General features: G+C 39.9%; 1 protein-coding gene across 1 annotated transcript in view; it reads left to right on the plus strand.

The window, feature by feature from the left end:
• Positions 1–25661, plus strand: part of TRPC4A (transient receptor potential cation channel subfamily C member 4 associated protein) — an 89309-nt gene that overhangs the window by 12761 nt on the left and 50887 nt on the right. The window contains 3 exon segments of the mRNA XM_011766477.3: positions 3038–3166; positions 12446–12562; positions 24892–24949. Coding sequence (XP_011764779.3) covers positions 3038–3166; positions 12446–12562; positions 24892–24949 — 304 coding nt within the window.

A 25661-nucleotide genomic window follows, 5' to 3' on the forward strand; every position in this document is an offset into this window, starting at 1 on the left:
CACTCCAGCCTGGGCGGCAGAGCGAGACGCCGTCTCAAAAAAAAAAAAAAAAAAAAGTTTACAATTCAGTGATTTTCAGCAAATTGATGAAGTTATGCAACCATCACCACAATCTGGTTTTAGAACATTGTCACCCTAAAAAGTTCGCTTATGTTCATTTATTTATTTAGTTTTTGTAGCAGCTTTATTGAGATGTAATTCACATATTGCACATATTACCCTTTTAAAGTTTACAAATTGGTAAACCGAGGAGATAAAAGGGTTTAAAAAAAAACAAAAGAAAAATGAAATGTACAAGTCAGTGGTTTTTACTGTATGCACAAAGTTATGCATCTGTCAATCACAATCAATTTTAGAACATTTTATCACCCAAAGAAGAAACTTTGTATTCAGTAGCAATTACTCCCCAATTTCCCCATCCCCACAACCTTTGCCAAGCAGTAATCTTTCTGTCTCTGGATATGCTTATTCTGGACATTTTAAATTAATAGAATCAAACAATATGTGGCCTTTTGAGACTGGCTTCTTTTAGTTTCGTTTTTGTTTTTGTTTTTTTTTTAAAGATGGAGTCTCGCTTTGTTTTTGTTTCTGTTTCGAGACAAGGTCTGGCTTTATTGCCCAGACTGGAGTGCAGTGGCGCAATCTTGGCTCCCTGCAACCTCTGCCTGCCGGGCTCAAGCCATTTCTCCCACCTCAGCCTCCCGAGTAGCTGGTACTACAGGCATGTGCCACCGCACCCGGCTAATTTATGTGTGTGTGTGTGTATATGTGTGTGTGTGTGTGTGTGTGTATATATATATATGTATTTTTTTTTTGGCAGAGGTGGGGTTTCACCATGTTGCTCAGGCTGGTCTTGTACTCGTGAGCTCAAGGAATCTGTCCACCTTGGCCTCCCAAAGTGCTGGGATTACTTTGGCATCACAGGCATGAGACACTGTGCCCAGCTAGACACTGGCTTCTTTGGTTTAGCATAATGGTCTCAAGATTTATCCTTGTTATAGTTTCAGTACATCATTACTTTTTCTTGCCGAATAATATTCCATTGGATGGATATACTATATTTATTCATCAGTTGATGGACATTTGAATTGTTTCCACTCTTTGGTTATAATGATGTCTTTTTTTTTTTTTTTTTTGATCTCGCGCTGTCACCCGGGCTGGAGTGTAGTGGTGCTGTCATAGCTCACTGCAGCCTCATTCTCCCAAGCTCAAGTGATCTTCTCACCTCATCCTTCTGAGTAGCTGAGACCAGAGGTGTGCACCACCACCCTTGGCTAATTTTTTTGATTTTTAGTAGAGACGAGCTCTTGCTATGTTGCTCAGGCTGGTCTTGAACTCCTGAGCTCAAGCGATCCTCCTGCCTTGGCCTCCCAAAGTGCTAGGCAAATATCGGGGCAAAGAGTTTATAATACTCTTTTATCCTTCGAAGTCCATGGAGTCAGTAATAATAATTCCTCTTACTTATGGCATATTAGTAATTTGTGTTTCTGTCTTTTTTTCTTGATAAGCCTGGTTAGAGTTTATCAATTGTGTTAATCTTTTTAAAGGACTAACATTTGGTTTTGTTTTCTCTCTCGATTTTCTGTTTTCAATTTCAGTGATTTCTGCTCTCATTTTTATTTTTTTCTTCTGTTTGCTCTAGGCTTAAACTGCTCTTCTTTCTCTGGTTTACTAAGGTAGAAGCTTAGATTATTGACTATAGATATTTCTTCTTTTCTAATATATGCATTCAGTGATACAAACTTCTGGCTTATTACTGCTTTTGCTGCATCCCACAAATTTTGATAAGTTTTGTTTTCTTTTAGTTTAAAATATTTTAACTGTAAGAGTTGATTTGTCATTTTTTTGTCTGGCGGTTCTTTTAGGCAGTTTTTGCCTCATATTTTGACATGCTGTTGTTAGATGCATATATGTTAAGGATTGTTGTATCTTCTTGGAGAATTGACCCCTAATATTTTTGGAGTCATTTTTGGAGTCATATTCTTGGTGAATTGACCCCTAATAATTTGTCATAACGACAAATTATGAAATGACCCACTTTAGTTCTGATAATTTTTTTTATGAAGCCTGCTTTGTCTGAAATTAATATAACTACTCCATCTTTCTTTTTACACGATTTATCTTTCTCCATCCACTTATTTTTTTATTTTTTGAGACAGAGTCTTGCTCTGTCACCCAAGCTGGAGTGCAATGGCATCATCTTGGCTGACTGCAACCTCTGCCTCCTGAGTTCAAGCAGTTCTCCTGCCTCAGCCTCTCGAGTAGCTGGGATTACGGGCACTTCCCGCCGCACTCGGCTAATTTTTGTATTTTTAGTAGAGACGGGGTTTTATCATGTTGGCCAGGCTGGTCTCAAACTTCCTGACTTCAGGTGATCCACCTGCCCTGGCTTCACAGAGTGTTGGGATTATAGGTGTGAGCCACCGTGCTCGGCCTTTCCCCTTACTTTTAACGTATCTGTATGTATATTTAAGTGAGTTTCTTGTAGACAGCACATTGTTGGATCTTGGTTTTTTAAATCCATTCTTGTAGTCTCTGTCCTTTGTTTAGACCATTCATAGATATTTACAGCAATTATTGATATAGTTGGATTAATATATACCATGTTTGTTTTATTATACTTGTTATTTGTTTATCTTCTCCTCTTTTCCTGCCTTTTATGGGCTTAACTGTGCAGTTTATATGGTTCCATTATTTTTCATCTCTCAGCATATCAATTATTCTTCTTGTAAAAGTACTTTCAGCAGTTGCCCTAGAATTTCCAGTATATGTTTACTGTTAGTCTAAGTCCACTCTCAATGATATTGTGCTGTTTGTGAGTGGTACAAGAGTATTTCCAGTCCCTCCTTCTTACTACTTATAGTAATAGGCTGTTGGGGAGGTTTTGAAGATTTCTAGACAGAGGCCTTTTATAGTAGTGCTTAGAGAGAAATTTGTAACTGTCCTGGGTCGGTTTGGAAGTCAGCTGCTCTCCTTTGCCATATCAGCTATTATCAATAATACAATAATATGTTTTCTCTTTTTTTTTAACTCACAGTTCACTGAGACTTTTTTGACAGAGAGGGACAAACAATCCAAGTGGAGTGGAATTCCTCAGCTGCTCCTCAAGCTGCATGCCACCAGCCACCTCCACAGTGACTTCGCTGAGTGCCAAAACATCCTCAAGGTAACTCTTAAGGAACTTGGAGGGGCATATTCAGGGACTCTAGGTGACACAAGCTGTCTGCTTTTTTTCCCCTTCTGTTGGCTTTTAAAAATAGCCTCTTTTTACTGTGTAAGCTGTAGAAAATTTGAGAAATTCAGAAAAAGTACAAAGAAGAAAATAAACATCACCTATAATCCCATCATCCCAAGATAATCACCGTTAGGTTCCCTGTGTTATCCTTCTGGTCTCTATGTGTGTTTATTTTGTGGCAGGGCTTCCTTAATTTTGGGAGGTCAGCACTATCCTGCGATTCAGATGACATTCTTTTTGAAAACGGTTTAGAAGGCTGGGCGAGGTGGCTCACGCCTGTAATCCCAGTACTTTGGGAGGCTGAGGCGGGCGGATCATGAAGTCAGGAGATCGAGACTAAAAATACAAAAAAAATTAGCCGTGTGTGGTGGCAGGCACCTGTAGTCTCAGCTACTAGGGAGGCTGAGGCAGGAGAATGGCATGAACTTGGGAGGTGGAGCTTGCAGTGAGCCAAGATTGCGCCACTTCACTCCAGCCTGGGCAACAGAGCAAGACTCCAAAAAAAAAAAGTAGAAAAGGGTTTAGAAGATTCCATATTGCTGAAGGCTCATGGAAGAGGCCTTGTGGTTGTTGATTATTATTACTAACATAAGAAGATTGAAGGTCCCAGGTTTGATGATTGGGAAATGAGTGGAAAGAGCACAGAGACATTATGCTAGGATAATTGTTCTCAAACTGGAGTGTGTTTGTGAATCACCTGAAGAGCTTTTTAAAACAGAGTTCTGGGCCCCACCCCTGAAATTCTGATTCAGTAGGGCTGGAGTTATTTTATCAAACTTTAGCGGTAGTTTGGATCTAAATTTGAATTTAGAGCACCAGCTCTAATGCAGGTAAAACCCCTGTAAGTTGGGGGTCTGGTTCCAAGATGGCCGAATAGGAACAGCTCCAGTCTACGGCTCCCAGCATGAGCCATGCAGAAGACGGTGATTTCTGCATTTCCAACTGAGGTACTGGGTTCATCTCACTGGGGCTTGTCGGACAGTGGGTGCAGCCCACGGAGTGTTAGCTGAAGTAGGGTGGGGCATTGCCTCACCTGGGAAGTGCAAGAGGTCAGGGAATTCCCTTTCCCAGCCAAGGGAAGCCATGACAGACGGTACCGAGAAAATCAGGACACTCCCACCCTAATACTGCGCTTTTCCAATGGTCTTAGCAAATGGCACACAAGGAGATTATATCCTGTGCCTGTCTCTGAGGGTCCCACGCCCACGGAACCTCGCTCACTGCTAGCTCAGCAATCTCAGATTGAACTGCAAGGCGGCAGTGAGGCTGGGGGAGGGGCGTCCATCATTACTGAGGCTTGAGTAGGTAAGCAAAGCGGCCAGGAAGCTGGAACTGGGTGGAGCCCACTGCAGCTCAAGGAGGCCTACCTGCCTCTGTAGACTCCACCTCTGGGGACAGAGCATAACTGAACAAAAGGCAGCAGAAACTTCTGCAGACTTAAATGTCCCTGTCTGACAGCTTTGAAGAGAGTAGTGGTTCTCCCAGCACAGAATATGAGATCTGAGAACGGACAGACTGCCTCCTCAAGTGGGTCCCTGACCCCCGAGTAGCCTAACTGGGAGACACCTCCCAGTAGGGGCTGACTGACACCTCATACAGCTGGGTGCCCCTCTGAGACGAAGCTTCCAGAGGAAGGATCAGGCAGCAAAATTTGCCATTCTGCAATATTTGCTGTTCTGCATCCTCTGCTGGTAATACCCAGGCAAACAGGGTCTGGAGTGGACCTCCAGCAAACTCCAGCAGACCTGCAGCTGATGGTCCTGAATGTTAGAAGGAAAACTAACAAACAGAAAGGACATCCACACCAAAACCCCATCTGTACGTCACCATCATGAAAGACCAAAGGTAGATAAAACCACAAAGATGGGGAGAAACCAGAGCAGAAAAGCTGAAAATTCTAAAAATCAGAGCGCCTCTTCTCCAAAGGAACGCAGCTCTTGGCCAGCAACGGAACAAAGCTGGATGGAGAATGACTTTGACGAATTGAGAGAAGAAGTCTTCAGAAGATCGATAATAACAAACTTCTCCAAGCTAAAGTAGAATGTTCAAACCCATCACAAAGAAGCTAAAAACCTTGAAAAAAGATTAGATGAATGGCTAACTAGAATAAACAGCATAGAGAAGACCTTTAATGAGCTGATGGAGCTGAAAACCGTGGCACGAGAACTACGTGACAAATGTACAAGCTTCAGTAGCCAATTCGATCAAGTGGAAAAAAGGGTATCAGTGATTGAAGATCAAATGAATGAAATGAAGCAAGAAGAAAAGTTTAGAGAAAAAAGAGTAAAAAGAAACTAACAAAGCCTCCAAGACATATGGGACTGTGTGAAAAGACTAAATCTGTGTCTGATTGGTGTACCTGAAAGTGACGGGGAGAATGGAACCAAGTTGGAAAACGCTCTTCAGGATATTATCCAGGAGAACTTCCCCAACCTAGCAAGGCAGGCCAACATTCAAATGCAGGAAATACAGAGAACGCCACAAAGATACTCCTTGAGAAGAGCAACTCCAAGACACATAATTGTCAAATTCACCAAAGTTGAAATGAAGGAAAAAATTTTAAGGTCAACTGGAGAGAAAGATCGGGTTACCCACAAAGGGAAGCCCATCAGACTAACAGCGGATGTCTCATCAGAAACTCTACAAGTCAGAAGAGATTGGGGGCCGATATTCAACATTCTTAAAGAATTTTCAACTCAGAATTTCATATCCAGTCAAACTAAGCTTCACAAGTGAAAGAGAAATAAAATCCTTTACAGACAAGCAAATGCTGAGAGATTTTGTCACCACCAGGCCTGCCTTACAAGAGCTCCTGAAGGAAGCACTAAACGTGGACAGGAACAGCTGGTATCAGCCACTGCAAAATCATGCCGAATTGTAAAGACCATCGATGCTAGGAAGAAATTACATCAAATAATGAGCAAAATAAGCAGCTAACGTCATAATGACAGGATCAAATTCACACATAACACTAGTAACCTTAAATGTAAATGAGCTAAATGCTCCAATTAAAATACACAGACTGGCAAATTGGATAAAGAGTCAAGACCCATCAATGTGCTGTATTCAGGAAACCCATCTTACATGCAGAGACACACATAGGCTCAAAATAAAGGGATGGAGGAAAATCTACCAAGCAAATGGAAAACCAAAAAAAAGCCAGGGTTGCAATCCTAGTCTCTGATAAAACAGACTTTAAACCAACAAAGATCAAAAGAGACAAAGAAGGCCATTATCTAATGGTGAAGGGATCAATTCAACAAGAAGAGCTAACTATCCTAAATACATATGCACTCAATACAGGAGCACCAAAATTCATAAAGCAAGTCCTTAAGAGACCTACAAAGAGACTTAGACTCCCACACAATAATAATGGGAGACTTTAACACCCCACTGTCAACATTAGATCAAGGAGACAGAGGGTTAACAAGGATATCCAGGACTTGAACTCAGCTCTGTACCAAGTGGACCTAATAGACATCTACAGAACTCTCTACCCCAAATCAACAGAATATACGTTCTTCTCAGCACCACATCGCACTTATTCCAAAATTGACCACATAGATGGAAGTAAAGCACTCCTCAGCAAATGTTTAAAAGAACAGAAATTATAACAGACTCTCTCTCAGACCACAGTGCAATCAAACTAGAACTCAGGATTAAGAAACTCGCTCAAAACCATTCAACCACGTGGAAACTGAACAACCTGTTCCTGAATGACTACTGGGCACGTAACAAATTGAAGGCAGAAATAAAGATGTTCTTTGAAACCAATGAAAACAAAGACAACATACTAGAATCTCTGGGACACATTTAAAGCAGTGTGTAGAGGGAAATTTATAGCACTAAATGCCTACAAGAGAAAGCAGGAAAGATCTAAAATTGACACCCTAACCACAATTTAAAAAACTAGAGAAGCAAGAGCAAACAAACTCAAAAGTTAGCAGAAGACAAAAAATAACTAAGATCAGAGCAGAAATGAAGGAGATAGAGGCACAAAAAACCCTTCAAAAAATCAATGAATCCAGGAGCTGGTTTTTTGAAAAGATCAACAAAATTGATAGACTGCTAGCAAGACTAATAAAGAAGAAAAGAGAGAAGAATCAAATAGATGCAGTAAAAAATGATAAAGGGGATATTACCACCAATCTCACAGAAATACAAACTACCATCAGAGAATACTATAAACACCTCTACGCAAATAAAGTAGAAAATATAGAAGAAATGGATAAATTCCTGGACACATACACCCTCCCAAGACTAAACCAGGAAGAAGTTGAATCCCTGAATAGACCAATGATAGGCTCTGAAATTGAGGCAATAATTAATAGCCTACCAACCAAGAAAAGTCCAGGACCAGATGAATTCACAACCAAATTCTACCAGAGGTACAAAGAGGAGCTGGTACCATTCCTTCTGAAACTATTCCAATCAATAGAAAAAGTGGGAATCCTCCCTAACTCATTTTATGAGTCCAGCATCATCATGATACCAAAGCCTGGCAGAGACACAACAAAGAATGAATTTTAGACCAATATCCCTGATGAGCATCGATGCAAAAGTTCTCAATAAAATACTGGCAAACCAAATCCAGCAGCACATCAAAAAGCTTATCCACCACGATCAAGTTGGCTTCATCCCTGGGATGCAAAGCTGGTTCAACATACACAAATCAATAAACATAATCCATCATATAAACAGAACCAAAGATAAAAACTACATGATTATCTCAATAGATGCAGAAAAGGCTTTTGACAAAGTTCAACAGCCCTTCATGCTAAAATATCTCAATAAACAAGTTATTGATGGTACATATCTCAGTAAGAACTATGACAGACCCACAGCTAATATCATACTGAATGGGCAAAAACTGGAAGCATTCCCTTTGAAAACTGGCACAAGACAGGGATGCCCTCTCTCACCACTCCTATTCAACATAGTGTTGGAAGTTCTGGCCAGGGCAATCAGGCAGGAGAAAGAAATAAAGGGTATTCAATTAGAAAGAGAGGAAATCAAATTGTCCCTGTTTGCAGATGAAATGATTGTATATTTAGAAAACACCATCGTCTCAGCCCAAAATCTCCTTAAGCTGATAAGCAACTTCAGCAAAGTCTCAGGAGACAAAATCAGTGTGCAAAAATCACAAGCATTCCTGTATACCAATTATAGATAAAGAGCCAAATCATGAGTGAACTCCCATTCACAATTGCTTCAGAGAATAAAATAGCTAGGAATCCGACTTAAAGGATTGTGAAGGACCTCTTCAAGGAGAACTGCAAACCACTGCTCAACGAAATAAAAGATGACACAAACAAATGAAGAACATCCCATGCTCATGTATAGGAAGAATCAATATCGTGAAAATGACCATACTGCCCAAGGTAATTTATAGATTCAATGCCATCCCCATCAAGCTACCAATGACTTTCTTCACAGAATTGGAAAAACTACTTTAAACTTCATAGGGAACCAAAAAAGAGCCTGCATTGCCAAGACAATCCTAAGCAAAAAGAACAAAGCTGGAGACATCATGCTACCTGACTTCAAACTATACTACAAGGCTACAGTAAACAAAACAGCATGTACTGGTACCAAAACAGAGATATAGACCAGTAGAACTGAACAGAGACCTCAGAAGTAATACCACACATCTACAACCATCTGATCTTTGACAAACCTGACAAAAACAAGAAATGGGGAAAGGATTCCCTATTTAATATATGGTGCTGGGAAAACTGGCTAGCCATATGTACAAAGCTGAAACTGGATCCTTTCCTTACACCTTATAAAAAAATTAATTCAAGATGGATTAAAGGCTTAAATGTTAGACATGAAACCATAAAGACCCTAGAAGAAAACCTAGGCAATACCATTCAGGCCATGGGCATGGGCAAGGACTTCATGATTAAAACACCGAAAGCAATGGCAACAAAAGCCAAAACAGACAAATGGAATCTAATTAAACTAAAGAGCTTCTGCACAGCAAAAGAAACTACCATCAGAGTAAACAGGCAACCTACAGAATGGGAGAAAATTTTTACAATCTACTCATCTGACAAAGAACTAGTATCCAGAATCTACAAAGAACTTAAACAAATATACAAGAAAAGATCAAACCCATCAGAAAGTGGGCAAAGGATATGAACAGACCCTTTTCAAAAGAAGATATTTATGCAGCCAACAGACATGTGAAAAAATGCTCATCATCACTGACTATCAGAGAAATACAAATCAGAACCACAATGAGATACCATCTCACACCAGTTAGAATGGTGATCATTAAAAAGTCAGGAAACAACAGGTTCTGGAGAGGATGCAATATGATATGGAGCAATATGAACACTTTTATGCTGTTGGTGGGACTGTAAACTAGTTCAACCATTGTGGAAGACAGTGTGGCGATTCATCAAGGATCTAGAACTAGAAATACCATTTGACCCAGCCATCCCATTACTGGGTATATGCCCAAAGGATTATAAATCATGCTGCTATAAAGACACATGCACACGTATGTTTATTGTGGCACTTTTCATAATAGCAAAGACTTGGAACCAAACCAAATGCCCATCAGTGACAGACTGGATTAAGAAAGTGTGGCATATGGCCAGGCACGATGGCTTACGCCTGTAATCCCAGCACTTTGGGAGGCTGAGGTGGGCGGATCACCTGAGGTCGGGAGTTTGAGACCAGCCTGACCCACCGGAGAAACCCCGTTTCTACTAAAAATAAAAAATTAGCTGGGCTTGGTGGCGCATGCCTATAATCCCAGCTACTCGGGAGGCTGAGGCGGGAGAATTGCTTGGACCTGGGAGGTGGAGGTTGTGGTGAGCCGAGATCACGCCATTGCACTCCAACCTGGGCAACAAGAGCGAAACTCTGTCTCAAAAAAAAAAAAAAAAAAGGAAAAGAAAATGTGGCATATATACACCATGGAATACTATGCAGCTATAAAAAAGGAGGAGTTCATGTCCTTTGTAGGGACATGGATGAAGCTGGAAACCATCATTCTGAGCAAACTGTCACAAGGACAGAAAACCAAACACCGCATGTTCTCACTCATAGGTGGGAATTGAACAATGAGAACACCGACACAGGGCAGGGAACATCACTCACCGGGGCCTGTCGTGGGGTGGGGGGCTGGGGGAGGGATAGCATTAGGAGATACACCTAATATAAATGATGAGTTAATGGGTGCAGCACACCAACATGGCACATGTATACATATGTAACAAACCTGCACGTTGTGCACATGTACCTTAGAACTTAAAGTATAATTAAAAAAAAAATTAAAAAAAAAAATCCATGTAAGTTATATTGAACGTAATTGAATGACAATGTTCTTCAGAGGTGAAGTTTTGATTATTATATCACATAGTTATTTTAAAATGTAATAGAAACTAAACATAGTCTTTACCTTTAAGAAGAGACATTTTCATATTTTTAATCTTCTCACAGTCTGATAGAAATAATTATAGCACCGGGCGCGGTGGCTCAAGCCTGTAATCCCAGCACTTTGGGAGGCCGAGACGGGCGGATCACGCGGTCAGGAGATCGAGACCATCCTGGCTAACATGGTGCACGGTGAAACCCCGTCTCTACTAAAAAATACAAAAAACTAGCCGGGCGAGGTGACAGGCGCCTGTAGTCCTAGCTACTCGGGAGGCTGAGGCAGGAGAATGGCATAAACCCGGGAGGCAGAGCTTGCAGTGAGCTGAGATCTGGCCACTGCACCCCAGCCTGGGCGACAGAGCGAGACTCCGTCTCAAAAAAAAAAAAAAAAAAAAAAAAAAATAATTATAACTTCTTACACTTGTTTAAAAATGCTTTTCAAAGAATTGCACATTATTTGCTTCCTGCAGAATCTCAGATGTGAGATTGAGGTGAAATTAAAGGGGAGAGAAATTAATATTTGTATATCTTTGTTGTGATCATCATTTCTTTATTCATTCAATAAATACTTATTTGAAACTTACTATGTTTTAGGTTTTCTTATAAGATTTTTTTTCCTCTTAGCTTTGTTCCAACAAAGGATTCTGTGGCCCTCAGTTTGGGAACTACTACCCTATGTGTACTATATCAAATACTGTGTCTTGGAATCTGTGGGGAATACAAAGTGGGATCTGTTTGTGTTGTCTTCAAGAAACATTTAGTCTAGGGAAGAAATAACAAAATAACATAGGTTTGTAAATAGGTGCAAAGTAAAAGTGCTAAATGTTATAATGAGTTGTAGATTGTTTGGGGGGTCTGAAGAGCATGCTTCTGGTTGGGGGAAATCAGGAAGACTTCCTGCAGGAGATGACATTTGAGCAGTGACTTGGTTATTGCTACAGAACTAGTCACCCTGAAACTTAGCAGCCGAAAGTAGCAAGCATCATTTATCTCTCAACAATTCTTGGTGATTGAGTGGCTCTTCTGCTTCATGTGCTGTTGGGTAGGGTGGTACTGAGATATCTGGAATGTCCAAAGTGGTCTCTCTCACATCCCTGGCAGGTTGGTGCTGCCTGTCAGCTGGAGATCAGCTAAGGATATTGGTCGTGGCCTCAGTTCTTATCCTCATGGCCTCCCCAGTTGTCTGTGGTGTTCCCATAGCATGATGTTTGGGTTCCAGGATGACAAGAGCCAAGTCTGTCAGGCTTTTTTTTTTTTTTTTTTTTTTTTTTTTTTTGAGACAGTCTCCCTCTGTTGCCCAGGCTGGAGTGCAGTGATTCTGTCTTGACTCACTGCAACCTCTGCCTCCCTGGCTCAAGTGATTCTTATGCCTCAGATTCCCGAGTAGCTGGGATTACGGGTGTGTAACACCACGCCTGGCTAATTTTTGTATATTTAGTAGAGATGGGGTTTTGCCATGTTGGCCAGACTGATCTCAAACTCCTGACCGCAAGTAATCCACCCACCTTAGCCTCCCAAAGTGCTGGGATTACAGGTGTGAGCCCGGCACCTGGCCTACCGGGCTTTCTTAAGGCTTATGCTGAAAGTGGCCTAGTGTCACTTCTACCACATTCTGTTAGTTGAGGTATGTCATACCAGCGCAGATTCAGTGTGAGAAAGGGCTTTACAGGGGTCTGAATACTAGGAAGTGTGGTTCATTGGGGACTGTCTTTGTGTTCATGGGAATTCAAGTTGGGACTAGAGCACAAACTGATGCTTTAGTGTCTGGCCTGTGTTGGTTACTAATACAATGTCTGTATGTACTTTTTTTAAAAAAACTAGGAAATTTCTCCTCTTCTCTCCATGGAGGCTATGGCATTTGTTACTGAAGAGAGGAAACTTACCCAAGAAACCACTTATCCAAATACTTATATTTTTGACTTGTTTGGAGGTGTTGATGTAAGTAGCTATTTATTATTACTACTGTTACTACCACTTAATGGTTTGAGAATTTAACTTTTGAAATGGGAGATAAGAAAGATTTCAGAATTTATAACATTTCAGATTTTAACTTTTAGAAGCTTAGTGGCATTTACATGTTGAAGCAGCGTTCTTTTACTTTAGAATAATTCATTTATTTAAATTGGTGTCTACCTTTTTAAAAAAATACAAAGTGAAAAGTACATCTCTCAATTTCCCAGTGTCCCCTCCTCAGAACCAGTTGTGATCACTAGTTTCTTGTGTGTCCTGCCAAAGATGTTCTGTTGTGGGTGTGTGTATGTGTGTGTGTGTGTGTGTGTGTGTAAATATTCCTCCACCTCCACCTTAGTTTATTTTCTCCCCACATAGAGTGATATACCATATACACGGTTACACTATCCTGTACCTTCTTTCTTCTGTCTCTTTTTTTTTTAATTAAAATTTTTAGCCCAGGCATGGTGGCTCACGCCTGTAATCCCAGCACTTTGGGAGGCCAAGGCGGGTGGATCATGAGGTCAGGAGTTCGAGACCAACCTGGCCAAGATGGTGAAACCCTGTCTCTACTAAAAATACAAAAATTAGCTGGGCGCGGTGGCGGGTGCTTGTAATCCCAGCTACCCGGGAGGCTGAGGCAGGAGAATTGCTTGAAGCCAGGAGGCTGAGGTTGCCGTGAGCCAAGATCATACCACTGCACTCTAGCCTGGGTGACAGAGCAAGACTCTCTCAAAAAAAAAAAAAAAGATTAAATAGCTAGTGTTCCCTGGTGTGATTGTGCCATAATACATTTACCCAGGCCCCAGTTGATTGGCATTTATAATTTTTCCACACCGTTTCTCTTACAGACAAGGTTGCAGTAAAGATCTTGTACATATTTTTGTACTCATGTGAGTATATACCTTTGGAACAAGAACATATGTTTTTTATTGTGTATAAATCTGAAGTTTACCTACCTAAGAAGTTTTGTCAGTTTATATCCCCAGTAACAAAGTATGAGTGTCTGTTTACCCATACCATCACCAACATACTGTGTTTATGTGTGTATTTTTATGGATGTTGTTACTGAAGTATAACCTTCATACAGAAAAGTACACCGATAATTACCACAAAATAAATTCACTTTTGCACTACCACCCAAATTAGGAAATAGAACATTACCAGTACCCAGAAGCCCCCTTCAGCAAACAGTATATTTTAAGTATTTACTAAGCAGATGTGAGAAAAAATGGTATTTTTCCATAGTTTTTTTAACCAGCTTTATTAAGATATGGTTCACATACCATACATTTCACCCATTTAAAGTACACAATTCAGTGGTTCTTAGTATATTTGCAGATATGTGCAGCCATCACCACTGTCAACTTTAGAGCATTTTCATCACCCCAAAAAAGAAACTCCATGTGTTTTATCTAGCACTGCCCTACCTCTGCCACCTCCTCCCCCTCTCTCCACACTAGTATACTTTTTGTCTTTATAGATTTCTCTGTTGTGGGCATTTTGTATAAATTCAGTTATATAATATGTGATCTTTTGTGACTGGCTTCTTTTCATTTAGCGTAATGATTTCTAGGTTCATCCGTATTGTAGCATGTATCAATACTCATTTTTATGGCCAAATGATGTTTCATTGTGTGAGTATGCTACATTTCTTATTTGTTGAGAGGCATTTGGATTGCCTCCGTCTTTTTGCTATTATGAGTAACAGTGCTATAAACATTCTTGTACAGGTTCATTGTGGACATATTTTCATTTCTCTTGGGCATATACATACCTAGGAATAGAGTTGCTGTGTCATATGGGGTAACTCTATGTTTAATTGGTTGAGGAATTGCCAGAATGTTTTCGCAGAGGCCCTACCATTTTACATTGCCACCAGCAATGTCTGAGGGTTTCAGTTTTTCTATATCATTGACAACACTTGTTATTATCTGTCATTTTGAAAGTGTTTTAAAATAAAAATAAAAAAATACTGAGATGGGGTCTTGTTTTGTTGCCCAGACTGGTCTCAAACTCCGGGGCTCAAACAGTCCCCCAGCCTTGGCCTCCCAAAGTGCTGGGATTACAGGCATGAGCCCCTGCTCCGGCCCTGTAATGATTATAGCCATTCTAGTGAGTGTGAAGAGACACCTCATTGTGGTCTTGATTTGCATTTCCTTGATGGCCAGTGATGACCATCTTTTCTTTTTTTTGAGACGGAGTCTCACGCTGTTGCCCAGGCTGGAGTGCAGTGGCGCGATCTCGGCTCACTGCAAGCTCCGCCTCCTGGGTTCACGCCATTCTCCTGCCTCTGCCTCCTGAGTAGCTGGGACTACAGGCGCCCGCCACCGCGCCCGGCTAATTTTTTGTATTTTTAGTAGAGACGGGGTTTCACTGTGGTCTCGATCTCCTGACCTTGTGATCCGCCCGCCTCGGCCTCCCAAAGTGCTGGGATTACAGGCTTGAGCCACCGTGCCCGGCCGACCATCTTTTCTTGAGTTTGTCATTTGTGTATCTTCCTTGGAGAAATTACTGTCTCCTCTTTCAGTTTCTTAGTTGAGATATATCTCTTTTGAATATTATGTTGTAAGAGTTCTTTATAAATTCTCTGCAGTTTTTAAAATTCATTCTATGACTGAGATTGGATATTTTTTCTTGTGTTTATAAGTAGTTCCTTTTCTGCCAGTTGTCTGTTTTTCACCTTTTTCTATTTATTTGTTCTTTTTCTTACCGATTTGTAAGTGCTTTTGATTTTTTAAAGCCCTTTGTCATTTGTGTTTTTTTTCCTATTTTGAGAATTAAATTTTGACGTTATTTTTAAATTAGATATGTTTAATTTTTAGATTGTCAGATTGATCAGTCTTTAATGGCTTCAGAGTTTTGGTTCATACCTTTCCCACTGTTGGATTTAAACTTACATACCTATTTCCTTCTAATATTTTACAGTTTTTAATTGTATATGTTTAAATTTTTGCACCATTTGAAATTTGTTTTGGTGTAATGAGTGAAGGGTTTGGATCTGACTTTTCTGCCCTAGATATTTGCCCATAACCCCATTACCTGAAGTGAACATGAAGGAGAGGGCATTTCCGGGTATTGTGGTTAGTCTTTATCTTGATCTGTGTGGTGATTGTACAGGAATGGTGTTCAGTGTGTAAAACTGTACATGTACAATTTGTACTCATGGCCAGGTGCAGTGACTCATGCCTGTAATCCCAGCACTTTGGGAGGCCGAAGCAGGCGGATTTGCATGAGTCGAGGAGTTAGAGACCAGCGTGGGCAACATGGCAAAAGTGCATCACTACTAAAAATGCAAAAAATTAGCCGATTGTGGTAGCACATGCCTGCAGCCCCAGTTGCTTGGAGGGCTAGGTGGGAGGATTGGTTGAGCCTGGGAGGTTGAGGCTACAGTGAGCCGAGATCACACCATGAACTGTAGCCTGGGTGACAGAGCAATACTCAGTCTCAAAAAAAAATTTTACTCTTTAAACGGTATCACGTTATACTTCAGTTATTAAAGTTTCCTTTTGTTTAAAGGTGCCATTTTCCACTGAAGTAAAGATTGAGTGTGACATCTGCATGCATGTCATCAGCCACAGCCTTTCTTCTTTAACTGCTGCTCGGCATTCCCTCTCCACAGCAGTGCCGGTGGTCCTAGAGCATTTACTTACTTGACCAGCACAAGAGACCCTTTAGTTTTGAGTTGTTTCATCAGGAAATCTACTCAGTAAGAACTGATGTATTTATGGGAGGAAATATAATAATGTAGGTCTCTAGCCTGGTGTCTATTTTCAGTGGAAATGTGGCTCTCTAGTAGGATCCTATCCCATCTTCAGACATCTTTGGATCAATTGTTCTTGATTTTGTGGGGGTTTTCTCTCCTGCTTTGAGTTAAGGCAGCTTCTCCAGGAATCCCAGTCATTTTATAAACATGGGCTCCTGCTTAAGTCATTATGCACCTCACTAACCTTCAGTTTGGGTGCATTTGTTAGTGAACTCTCTTGCTATCCTGCTGCTGGTAGTATTTTCCAAACAGAGCTTATTATTTCTTCCTCTGCTAATAACTAGCAAGAACCCAAAGTAAGTCTCTCTTGGGTCATGCTGCCCAAAGCTCAGTGGGATCACTCCTTGTCAACCTGACCCTATCTATAACATGACTGTGAAAAGTGTATCTTAGAGTATACAAAGCAGATGTGAAGTATGTAACTAAGTGGAGTGAAGCAGACCCAGAGCAAGCTTATCTGCATAAATTAAATGAGTATGAGGACTGTGGTGGACTAGGAGAGTGTGTGCCTGCTTTTATGGGGGAAATGACTCTTCTTCTCCCATTGACTGTTTCCCTGAGAGGTTATGGGAAATCTAGATTTGTAGGTAAAAATCTTCCAGCTTTTCAGTAGTTGTGGGCCAGGTGTAAGCCATTGCTTGGCATTCAGGAACTTTTATTCATTGACATAGTCTATCTTCCATTTGAAGTGAATTTATTTTAAATACATTCTATGCACTTGAGCATCTTACATATTGCTTGGATGAATGTGATCTCTTTTGAGAAGAATTTATGTAGTATACTTCAGAGCTTTAAACATTACTACTCATTTTGCCCTGTTGTTTCCATTTCTGTGACTCTCCTGAAGACATAAGTCAAAATGAGATAAAACTTGTATACCAAGACGGTTAGGTGTAACATTATTTGTAATGACTGTCTACCAGGAGAAGGTAATGGTTATTCTATTTTGCTGAATTTTATGAAGTTATTAATATAATGTTAAAATTATAATATGGGAAAATTCATGATGAAAACAGGCTATAAAATTGTTATATACTCTATAATAATTACTCCACCTTCTCTAGAGGATGACCTTAGGTCTCTATTATACAAAGCAAAGCAGGCCTACATTCAGGGCAACTTTCATTGTTGCCCCAAGTCGTGAGACATCTTGCTTTTCTCTCCTACAAGTGCAGTTGACATTAAATACAGATGTGCAGAAAGCTGAACCCAGTGCTTCTCTAGAATTGACAATCTGTGGTGTAGTAGTTTAGGATTTTTATTTTTAATCTGCTTCAAGCTAAAATAACACATCTCTCTTAATTCAGGATGTTGAATTATAGTGTCACATTCATGCCAGGAGCAATCTCATGGCATGTGGATTTACTTTCTAAAGATTTGTTGCTGGTTTGAGATGAACAGAGGCTTTCTCAGACCCTCAAGCTGAACTATCTAGTCTCAAAGATTTGCCTACTGGCTTTTTAATTTAAAAAATGCTATGGAATCTTCTTTCTTCATTTGGCTTGAGATGTCTTGGATATGCTGCCTCAGTATTGGCCTATAGCTAGAAGGGGCTAAGGAAGAATTTTTTTCTTTTTGTTCTAGGGTAACTCCTAGCTTGATTTAAACAATAATAAAAAATAAGTAAAATATGTATATACGGGATGTCTTTAAACGTACGGGCTTAGTCATATTCTCAGCATATAGATTATTTTAAATGCTTTAAGTGGAAATTGCACTTTTTTGGAAAACAAAGGTCCTCATTTTAAAAGGAAAAGGTGTTTGTCAAGGAAAATGTGAAAAACTATCTTAGGACTTGTCACCAACATTCAACCACTGTTGAGATTCAGGAGTATTCCTTTCTAACATTTTTTTTTTTTCTGTTTGTATTAACCTAGAATTTGTTTAACAGAATTTTTTTAAATAACAGCTTTTAAAACTTGTTATGATGATTTTAGAGGTAGAGTTGTACTCTGTCGCAGGCTGGAGTGCAGTGGTACAGTCCTGGCTCACTGCAGCCTCGAATCCCTGGGCTCTAGTGATTCTCCTGCCTCAGTCTCCCAAGTAGCTAGGACTACAGGCTCGTGCCACCATACCTGGATAATTTTTTTTAAATATTTGTTAGAGTTCTAGGGGTCTTGCTCTGTTCCTCAGGCACTCTCCAACTCCTGGTCTCAAATGACCTTCCTGCCTCACCTTCTTGAGTAGCTGGGATTATAGGCACGAGCCACCCTGCCTGCCCAGCAATAACAGCTTTATTGAAATATAATTTACATATCATAAAGTTAACTCTTGTAACCACCCATCAGTATTGTGCAGTGATAACCAGAACATTTTTATCATGCCAGAAAGAAATATTGTACCAGTTAGCAGTCACTCCCCATCTCCCCTTCTCCCCAGCTCTGGCAACCATTAATCTATTTTATGTCTGTATTATGCCTATTGTGAAATATCCATAATGTCCATAATATGCCTATTGTATCAGTCCGTTCTCATGCTGCAGTGAAGAAATACCTGTGACTGGGTAGTTTAATTGACTCACAGTTTAATTGACTCACAGTTCCATATGGCCGGGGAGGCCTCAGGAAACTCACAGTCATGGCAGAAGGCAAAGGACAAGCAGGCACCTTCTTCACAGGGCAGCAGGACAGAGTGAGTGCAAGCAGAGGAAATGCCAGACACTTACAAAACCATGAGATTTCGTGAGATTCCCTCATTATCACGAGAACAGCATGGGGGAACCGCCCCCATGATCCAGTTACCTCCACCTGGTCCCACCCTTGACACATGAGGATTGTTACAATTCAAGGTGAGATTTGGGTGAGGACAGAGCCAAACCATATCACCTGTTATGGATATTTCATATAACAGAATCATCCACCATGTGGCTTTTTATGTCTAGCTTTAACTGAGCATGAGGTGTTTTATTGTTTTAAATAATAGTTTTATTGAGATATTCATGTCATGCAAGTCACCCATTTAAAAGATGTATTACAAGATATAACTTGGTTTTTTAGTATAGTCAGAGTTATATACCACTATCACCACAATTGATTTTAAAACATTTTCATCACTCCAAAAAAGAAATACTATATTCTTCAGTAGCCACTCTCCATTTCCTCCCAAGGCCTCCCTCCCCCATCCTTAGGCAACCACTAATCTTTCTGTCTTTATAGATTTAATTATTCTGGACATTTCACATAAATGGAGTCATACAATACGTGGTCTTTTGTGACTGGCTTCTTTTGCTTAACATAATGTTCTCAGGGTTAATCCATGTTATAACATGTACCAATACTCCATTCCTTTTCATTGTCAAGAAATATTCCGTTGTATGGATAGACCACATCTTATTTATCCATTCATCAGTTGATGGACATTTGGGTTGTTCCCACTTTTGACTGTTATTAATAATCTGCTATGATTAATAATGCTGCCATGAACATTGGCATATAAATTTTTATATGGACATGTTTTCATTTTCTATTAGATTGTCTTATTAAAAAATTTCCCGCCGGGCGCGGTGGCTCAAGCCTGTAATCCCAGCACTTTGGGAGGCCTAGACTGGCGGATCACGAGGTCAGGAGATCGAGACCATCCTGGCTAACACAATGAAACCCCATCTCTACTAAAAATACAAAAAATTAGCCGGGCATGGTGGCGGGCGCCTGTAGTCCCAGCTGCTCGGGAGGCTGAGGCAGGAGAATGGCGGGAACCCGGGAGGCGGGGCTTGCAGTGAGCCGAGATCGCGCCACTGCACTTCAGCCTGGGTGGCAGAGCGAGACTCCCTCTCAAAAAAAAAAAAAAAAAAAAAAAAAAAATCCCTTGGTATATACCTAGTAGTGGAGTTGCTGGTAACTCTTTAATTTTTAAGGATCTGCCAGACTGCTTTCTGAAGCACTTGCACCATTTTACATGTTACCAGCAATGTATAAAGGTTCTAATTTCTCCACATCTTTGCTAATAGTTACTATTTGTAAACTTTTTCATTATAGCCATCCTAGTAGGTATGAAGAGGTATCTCATTGTGGTTTTGTTTTGCTTTTCCCTGATGACTAATGTTGATCATCTATTTATTGAACTTTTGGAGAAATGTGCATTCATCTGCTTTCTCCATTTCTTGATTGGGTTGTCTTTTTATTATTGAGTTGTATTAGTTTCTGGATACTAATTTCTTGTAATTTGCAAGTATTTTCCCCCATTAAGTAGCTGTCTTTTCACCTCTTTTTTTTTTTTTTTTTTTTTTTTTTTGAGACGGAGTCTCGCTCTGTCGCCCGGGCTGAAGTGCAGTGGCAGGATCTCAGCTCACTGCAAGCTCCGCCTCCCGGGTTTACGCCATTCTCCTGCCTCAGCCTCCCAAGTAACTGGGACTACAGGCGCCCGCCACCTCGCCGGGCTAGGTTTTTGTATTTTTTAGTAGAGACGGGGTTTCACCGTGTTAGCCAGGATGGTCTCGATCTCCTGACCTCGTGATCCGCCCGTCTCGGCCTCCCAAAGTGCTGGGATTACAGGCTTGAGCCACCGCGCCCGGCCTCTTTTCACCTCTTGATGGTGTCCTTTGAAACACAAAGTCTTTACTTTTGATGAAGTTCATTTTATCTTTTGTTGCTTGAGTATTGGTGTGCATCTAAGAAACCATTTCCTAATCCAAGGTCACAAAGATTTACCTGTGTATTCTTCTGAGAATTTTATATTTTTTATCTTACATTTAGATCTTTGATCTATTTGCATTGATTTTTGTTTATCATGTGAGGCAGGGGTCCAGTTTCATTATTTTGCATGTGACTATCCAGTTGTCACAGCACCACTTACTGAAAAAACTACTCTTTCATTATTGAATTGTCTTGGCAACCTTGTCAAAAATCAACTGATCGTATAGACACAGGGGTTTATTTTTGTATTTACAGATCAAGATTGTTTTGGCTGTTATGCATCTCTTGTATTTGCATGTGAATTTCAGGATCAGCTTGCCAATTTCTGCAAAGAAGCCAGCTGAGATTTTGATAGTGATTGCATTGAATTTGTAGGTCAATTTAGGGAGTATTATCATCTTAATATTAAATATTCTGATCCATGAACCACAAGATAGCTTCCCATTTTTTATTGTCTTTAATTTCTTTCAAAAATGTTTTGTTGTACAAGTCTTGCACTTGTTAAACTTATTTCTAAGTGTCTTTACTGTTATTGATGCTCTTTTAAATGGAATTGCTTTCATAATTCCAGTTTTGAATTGCTTCTTGCTACAATTGTAGAAATACAGTTGATTTATGTATATTGATCACCTATTGTGAAATCTTGCTGAACTCTTGCTTATTGGCACTAATAGTTTTTTTAGTGAATTCCTTAGGAATTTTCTATATTCTAGATTATGACATCTGTAAATAATTAGTTTTACTTATTCCTTTCCAATTTGGGTGCCATTAATTTCTTTTTTTATTTTTCCCTAATTGCCTTAGAACACTCAATACAATGTTAAACTGAAGTAGCGAGAGTGGACGTCTTTGTCTTTTTCCTCATCTTAATGGGAAAGCATTTAGTCTTCACTGTTAAGCATGATACTAGCTGTGGGTATTTTAATAAAAGCCCTTTATCAGGCTGAAGAAGTTGTCTTCTATTCCTTGTTGATTGTTTTTATCATGAAAGTGTGTGGGGTTTTTTCCAGATGCTTTTTCTGCATCTGTTGAGATGACTGTGTGGCTTTTGGATTTTGTCCTTTATTCTGTTGATATGGTGTATTATATTGATTTTCATATGTTGAACCAACTTTACATTCCTGGGATAAATTCCACTTCGTCATGGTGTATAATCTTTTTTTTTTTTTTTTTGAGACAGGGTCTCTCTGTCACCCAGGCTGGAATGCAGTGGTATGATCACAGCTCACTGCAGCTTCTCCTGGGCTCAAGCGATCCCCCCATCTCAGCCTCCTGAGTAGCTGGGACTACAGGTGCATGCTACCATGCTTGGTTAATTTTTTGTTTTAATTTTTGTAGAGACAGGGTCTCACTATGTTGCCCAGGCTGGTCTCATACTCTTGGGCTTAAGTAATCCTCCTGCCTTGACCTCTCAAAGTGCTGGGATTATAGGTGTAAGCCACCATGCGTGGACTATAATCCTTTTTATATGTGTCTGGATTTTGTTTGCTAGGGTTTTCAGAATTTTTATGTATATATGCATAAGAGATACTCATCTGTAGTTTTCTTGTTATGTCTTTGGTTTTGGTATCAGGGTAATACTGGTCTCAAAGAGTGAGTTGGGAAATGTTTCCTCCTCTTCTGTTTTTTGGAAGAGTTTGGGAAGAATTGGTGATTCTTTAAATGTCTTGTATTGTTCACCAGTGGAGGCATCATGTCCAGGGTTTTTCTTTATGGGTAGTTTTTTTGTTGTTGTTGTTGTTTTGTTTTGTTTTTTTAAATCACTAGGTCAATCTCTTTACTTGCTCTAGGGCTATTCAGATATTCTGTTTCGTCTTCTTTCTTTTTTTTAAACAGATGGAGTCTCGCCCTTCCATCCAGGCTGGAGTACATTGGCATGATCATAGCTCACTGCAGCCTCAATCTTCTGGGGTCAAGTAATCCTCCTGCCTCAGTCTCCCGAGTAGCTGGAACTATAGGCATACCACCACACCCAGCTAATTTATTTTATCTGTAGAGACATGGGGTCTTGCTATGTTGGCCAGGGTGATCTCAATCTTCTGGCTTCAATCAGTCCTCCCACCTCAGCCACCCAAAGTGTTGGGATTACAGGCAGGAACAACCATGCTCAGCCTCTGTTTCTTCTTAAGTCAGTTTTTATAGTTTTATGTCTTTCTAGGAATGTGTCCATTTCGTTTAGGTTATCTAATTTGTTGGCATACAGTTGTTCATAGTAGTTCCTTATAATGACTTTTGTTGCCATAAGGTTGGTGGTAATGCCCTCTCCTTTATTTCTGAGTATAGTAATCTGTATCCTCTCTCCTTTTTTCTTGGTTGGTCTAGCTAAGAATTTGCCAGTCTTTTCAAAGAGCCAGCTTTTGGTTTTGTTCATTTTTTGTTGTTTTCTGTTCTGTGTTTCATTTGTTTCAACTCTTATTCTCCCTTTTGCTTGCTTTGGGTTTAGTCTGCTCTTTTTCCAGTGTCTTAAGGCAGAAGATTAGGTTATTGATTAGAAACAAATTTATTTGGCCGGGTGCAGTGGCTCACGCCTGTAATCCCAACACTTTGGGAGGCCAAGGTGGGCGGATCACCTGAGGTCAGGAGTTTGAGACCAGCCTGGCCAATATGGCAGAACCTCGTCTCTACTAAAAATACATAACGTAGCCAGGAGTGGTGGTGGGCACCTGTAATTCCTTTTGCTCTGGAGGCTGAGGCAGGGTAATCGCTTGAACCCAGGAGGCGGAGGTTGCAGTGAGCCAAGATCGGGCTATTGCACTCCAGCCTGGGAGACAGAGAAAGACTGTCTCAAAAAAAAAAAAAAAAAAAGAAAAAGGAATTTTCTTTTAATGTAGGCATTTACAGCTATAAATTTTCCTCTGAGTACTCCATTAGCTACATCGTAAGTTTTGGTGTCTTCATCCATCTTGGATACTTTATACTTCCCCTTATGATTTCTTCTTTGGACCATTATTATTTAGGATGGGTTTTTTAAATTATCCACATAATTCATGAATTTCCCAAATTTCTTTTTTATTTCATTCCATTGTGGCCAGACAACATACTGTATATGATTTCAGTGCTTTTAAATTTATTGAGGCTTGTTTAGTGGCCTGAAATCTGATCCGTCCTGGAGAATGTCTCATGTCCACTTGAGTAGAATGTATGTTCTGTTCCGGCTGCATGGAGTGTTCTGTACATGTCTGTTAGGATGTATGTGTTCACTGTGTTCAAGTCTTCTAGTTCTTTGCTAGTCTGCCTAGTTGTCTATTATTGAAAGCAGAGTTATTAAAGTGTCCAACTTATATTTTTGAATTATCTCTTTGCTTCATTTCTGCCAGCTTTTGGTTCATGTATTTTTGGGCTCTGTTGTTAGGTACATATGTGTTTGTAGTTGTTATCTTTCTAATGGATTGATCCTTTTATCAACTATCCTTTCTCTCCATAGAATGAATTTTTAAATTCATGCTTATTTTAAACAGTTTGTGCAAAGTTGTATTAAAAGTATGTAAAATAAAAAATACATGCATACCCAACCCTGTAGAAATCAGCGTTAACAATTTATGGTGTATCTTCTGAGACCTTTTTAAATAAACTTACACTTACAATATGCCTTAAGCAGAAGAATCATAGTAATAATGTTCTGCAGCTTTTCAGAAATTAAAGCCTCATTAGATCACAGAGATTACTTACTCTAAAATACTTCTTTTCAAAAATGAGAAAACTGAGGCCCAGAGAAGGGCAAGTAGGTGGCCAAGCTGGAACTAGAACCTGGGTCTCCTGACTTGCTGCAGTGTTCCTTTTACTGAACCTTACTGCCTCCTGGAACAAAAGGGTCTTGTAATACTGTGACAGATATATGGGCAATGAATGGTTATGGCAAAATCATTTTATAAGTTATGCTTTGAATTAATTTTGAAGATTTTATCTAATTTTTTTTATAGCTTCTTGTAGAAATTCTTATGAGGCCTACGATCTCTATCCGGGGACAGAAACTGAAAAGTAAGTATACCTGTTAGCTGCTGGTCCTTGTTTTCCAACGTGCCAATATGGTGGCAGTTCCCAGCAGCTGCCTTCTTCCTTCCCTTCCTGACTCTTAATACTGAGGACATGTCTTACCTTCAGCTACAGGTTGCTCTCTCCTCCCCCAGCTAAGCAACTATCTTTATGCATTCTGTACTGCGTAGAAATTCAGATCTGGGTTAAAAGAATACATCTTTGTACTTTTAATAGTCCTGTGATCCAGCTTCTATGTTTCCTTGGGAAATTCTTATTTCTCATATATAACTAGCTGAGAGAGTAAGCAATAACCTGGTAAGATCACTCTTTTATTTTTTAAAAACCTATTTTTTGTTAGAAAGGTGATATATGCTCTTTATAAAAAGTTCAGTCATTACTAGAGTGTGAATGGTAAGAAGTCAGAGTGTTTTGGTATGCACTATTTCTTAAGCTGAGCGGTAGATATATGGGTAATATTCTATTATTATTTTTTATGACTTACACGTGTTACAAATATTCTTTTTAGGTATACAAAAAAAAATTTTTTTTTTTGAGACAGAATCTGGCTCTGTTGCCCAGGCTGGAGTGCAGTGACATGATCTTGGCTCACTGCAACCTCCACCTCCCAAGCTCAAGTGATTTTCCTGCCTCAGCCTCTCAAGTAGCTGGGATTACAGGCGCCCGCCACCATACCCGGCTAATTTTTGTATTTTTT

This window comes from Macaca nemestrina, chromosome 15 (assembly GCF_043159975.1).
Source record: "Macaca nemestrina isolate mMacNem1 chromosome 15, mMacNem.hap1, whole genome shotgun sequence".
Classification (NCBI taxonomy): domain Eukaryota; kingdom Metazoa; phylum Chordata; class Mammalia; order Primates; family Cercopithecidae; genus Macaca; species Macaca nemestrina.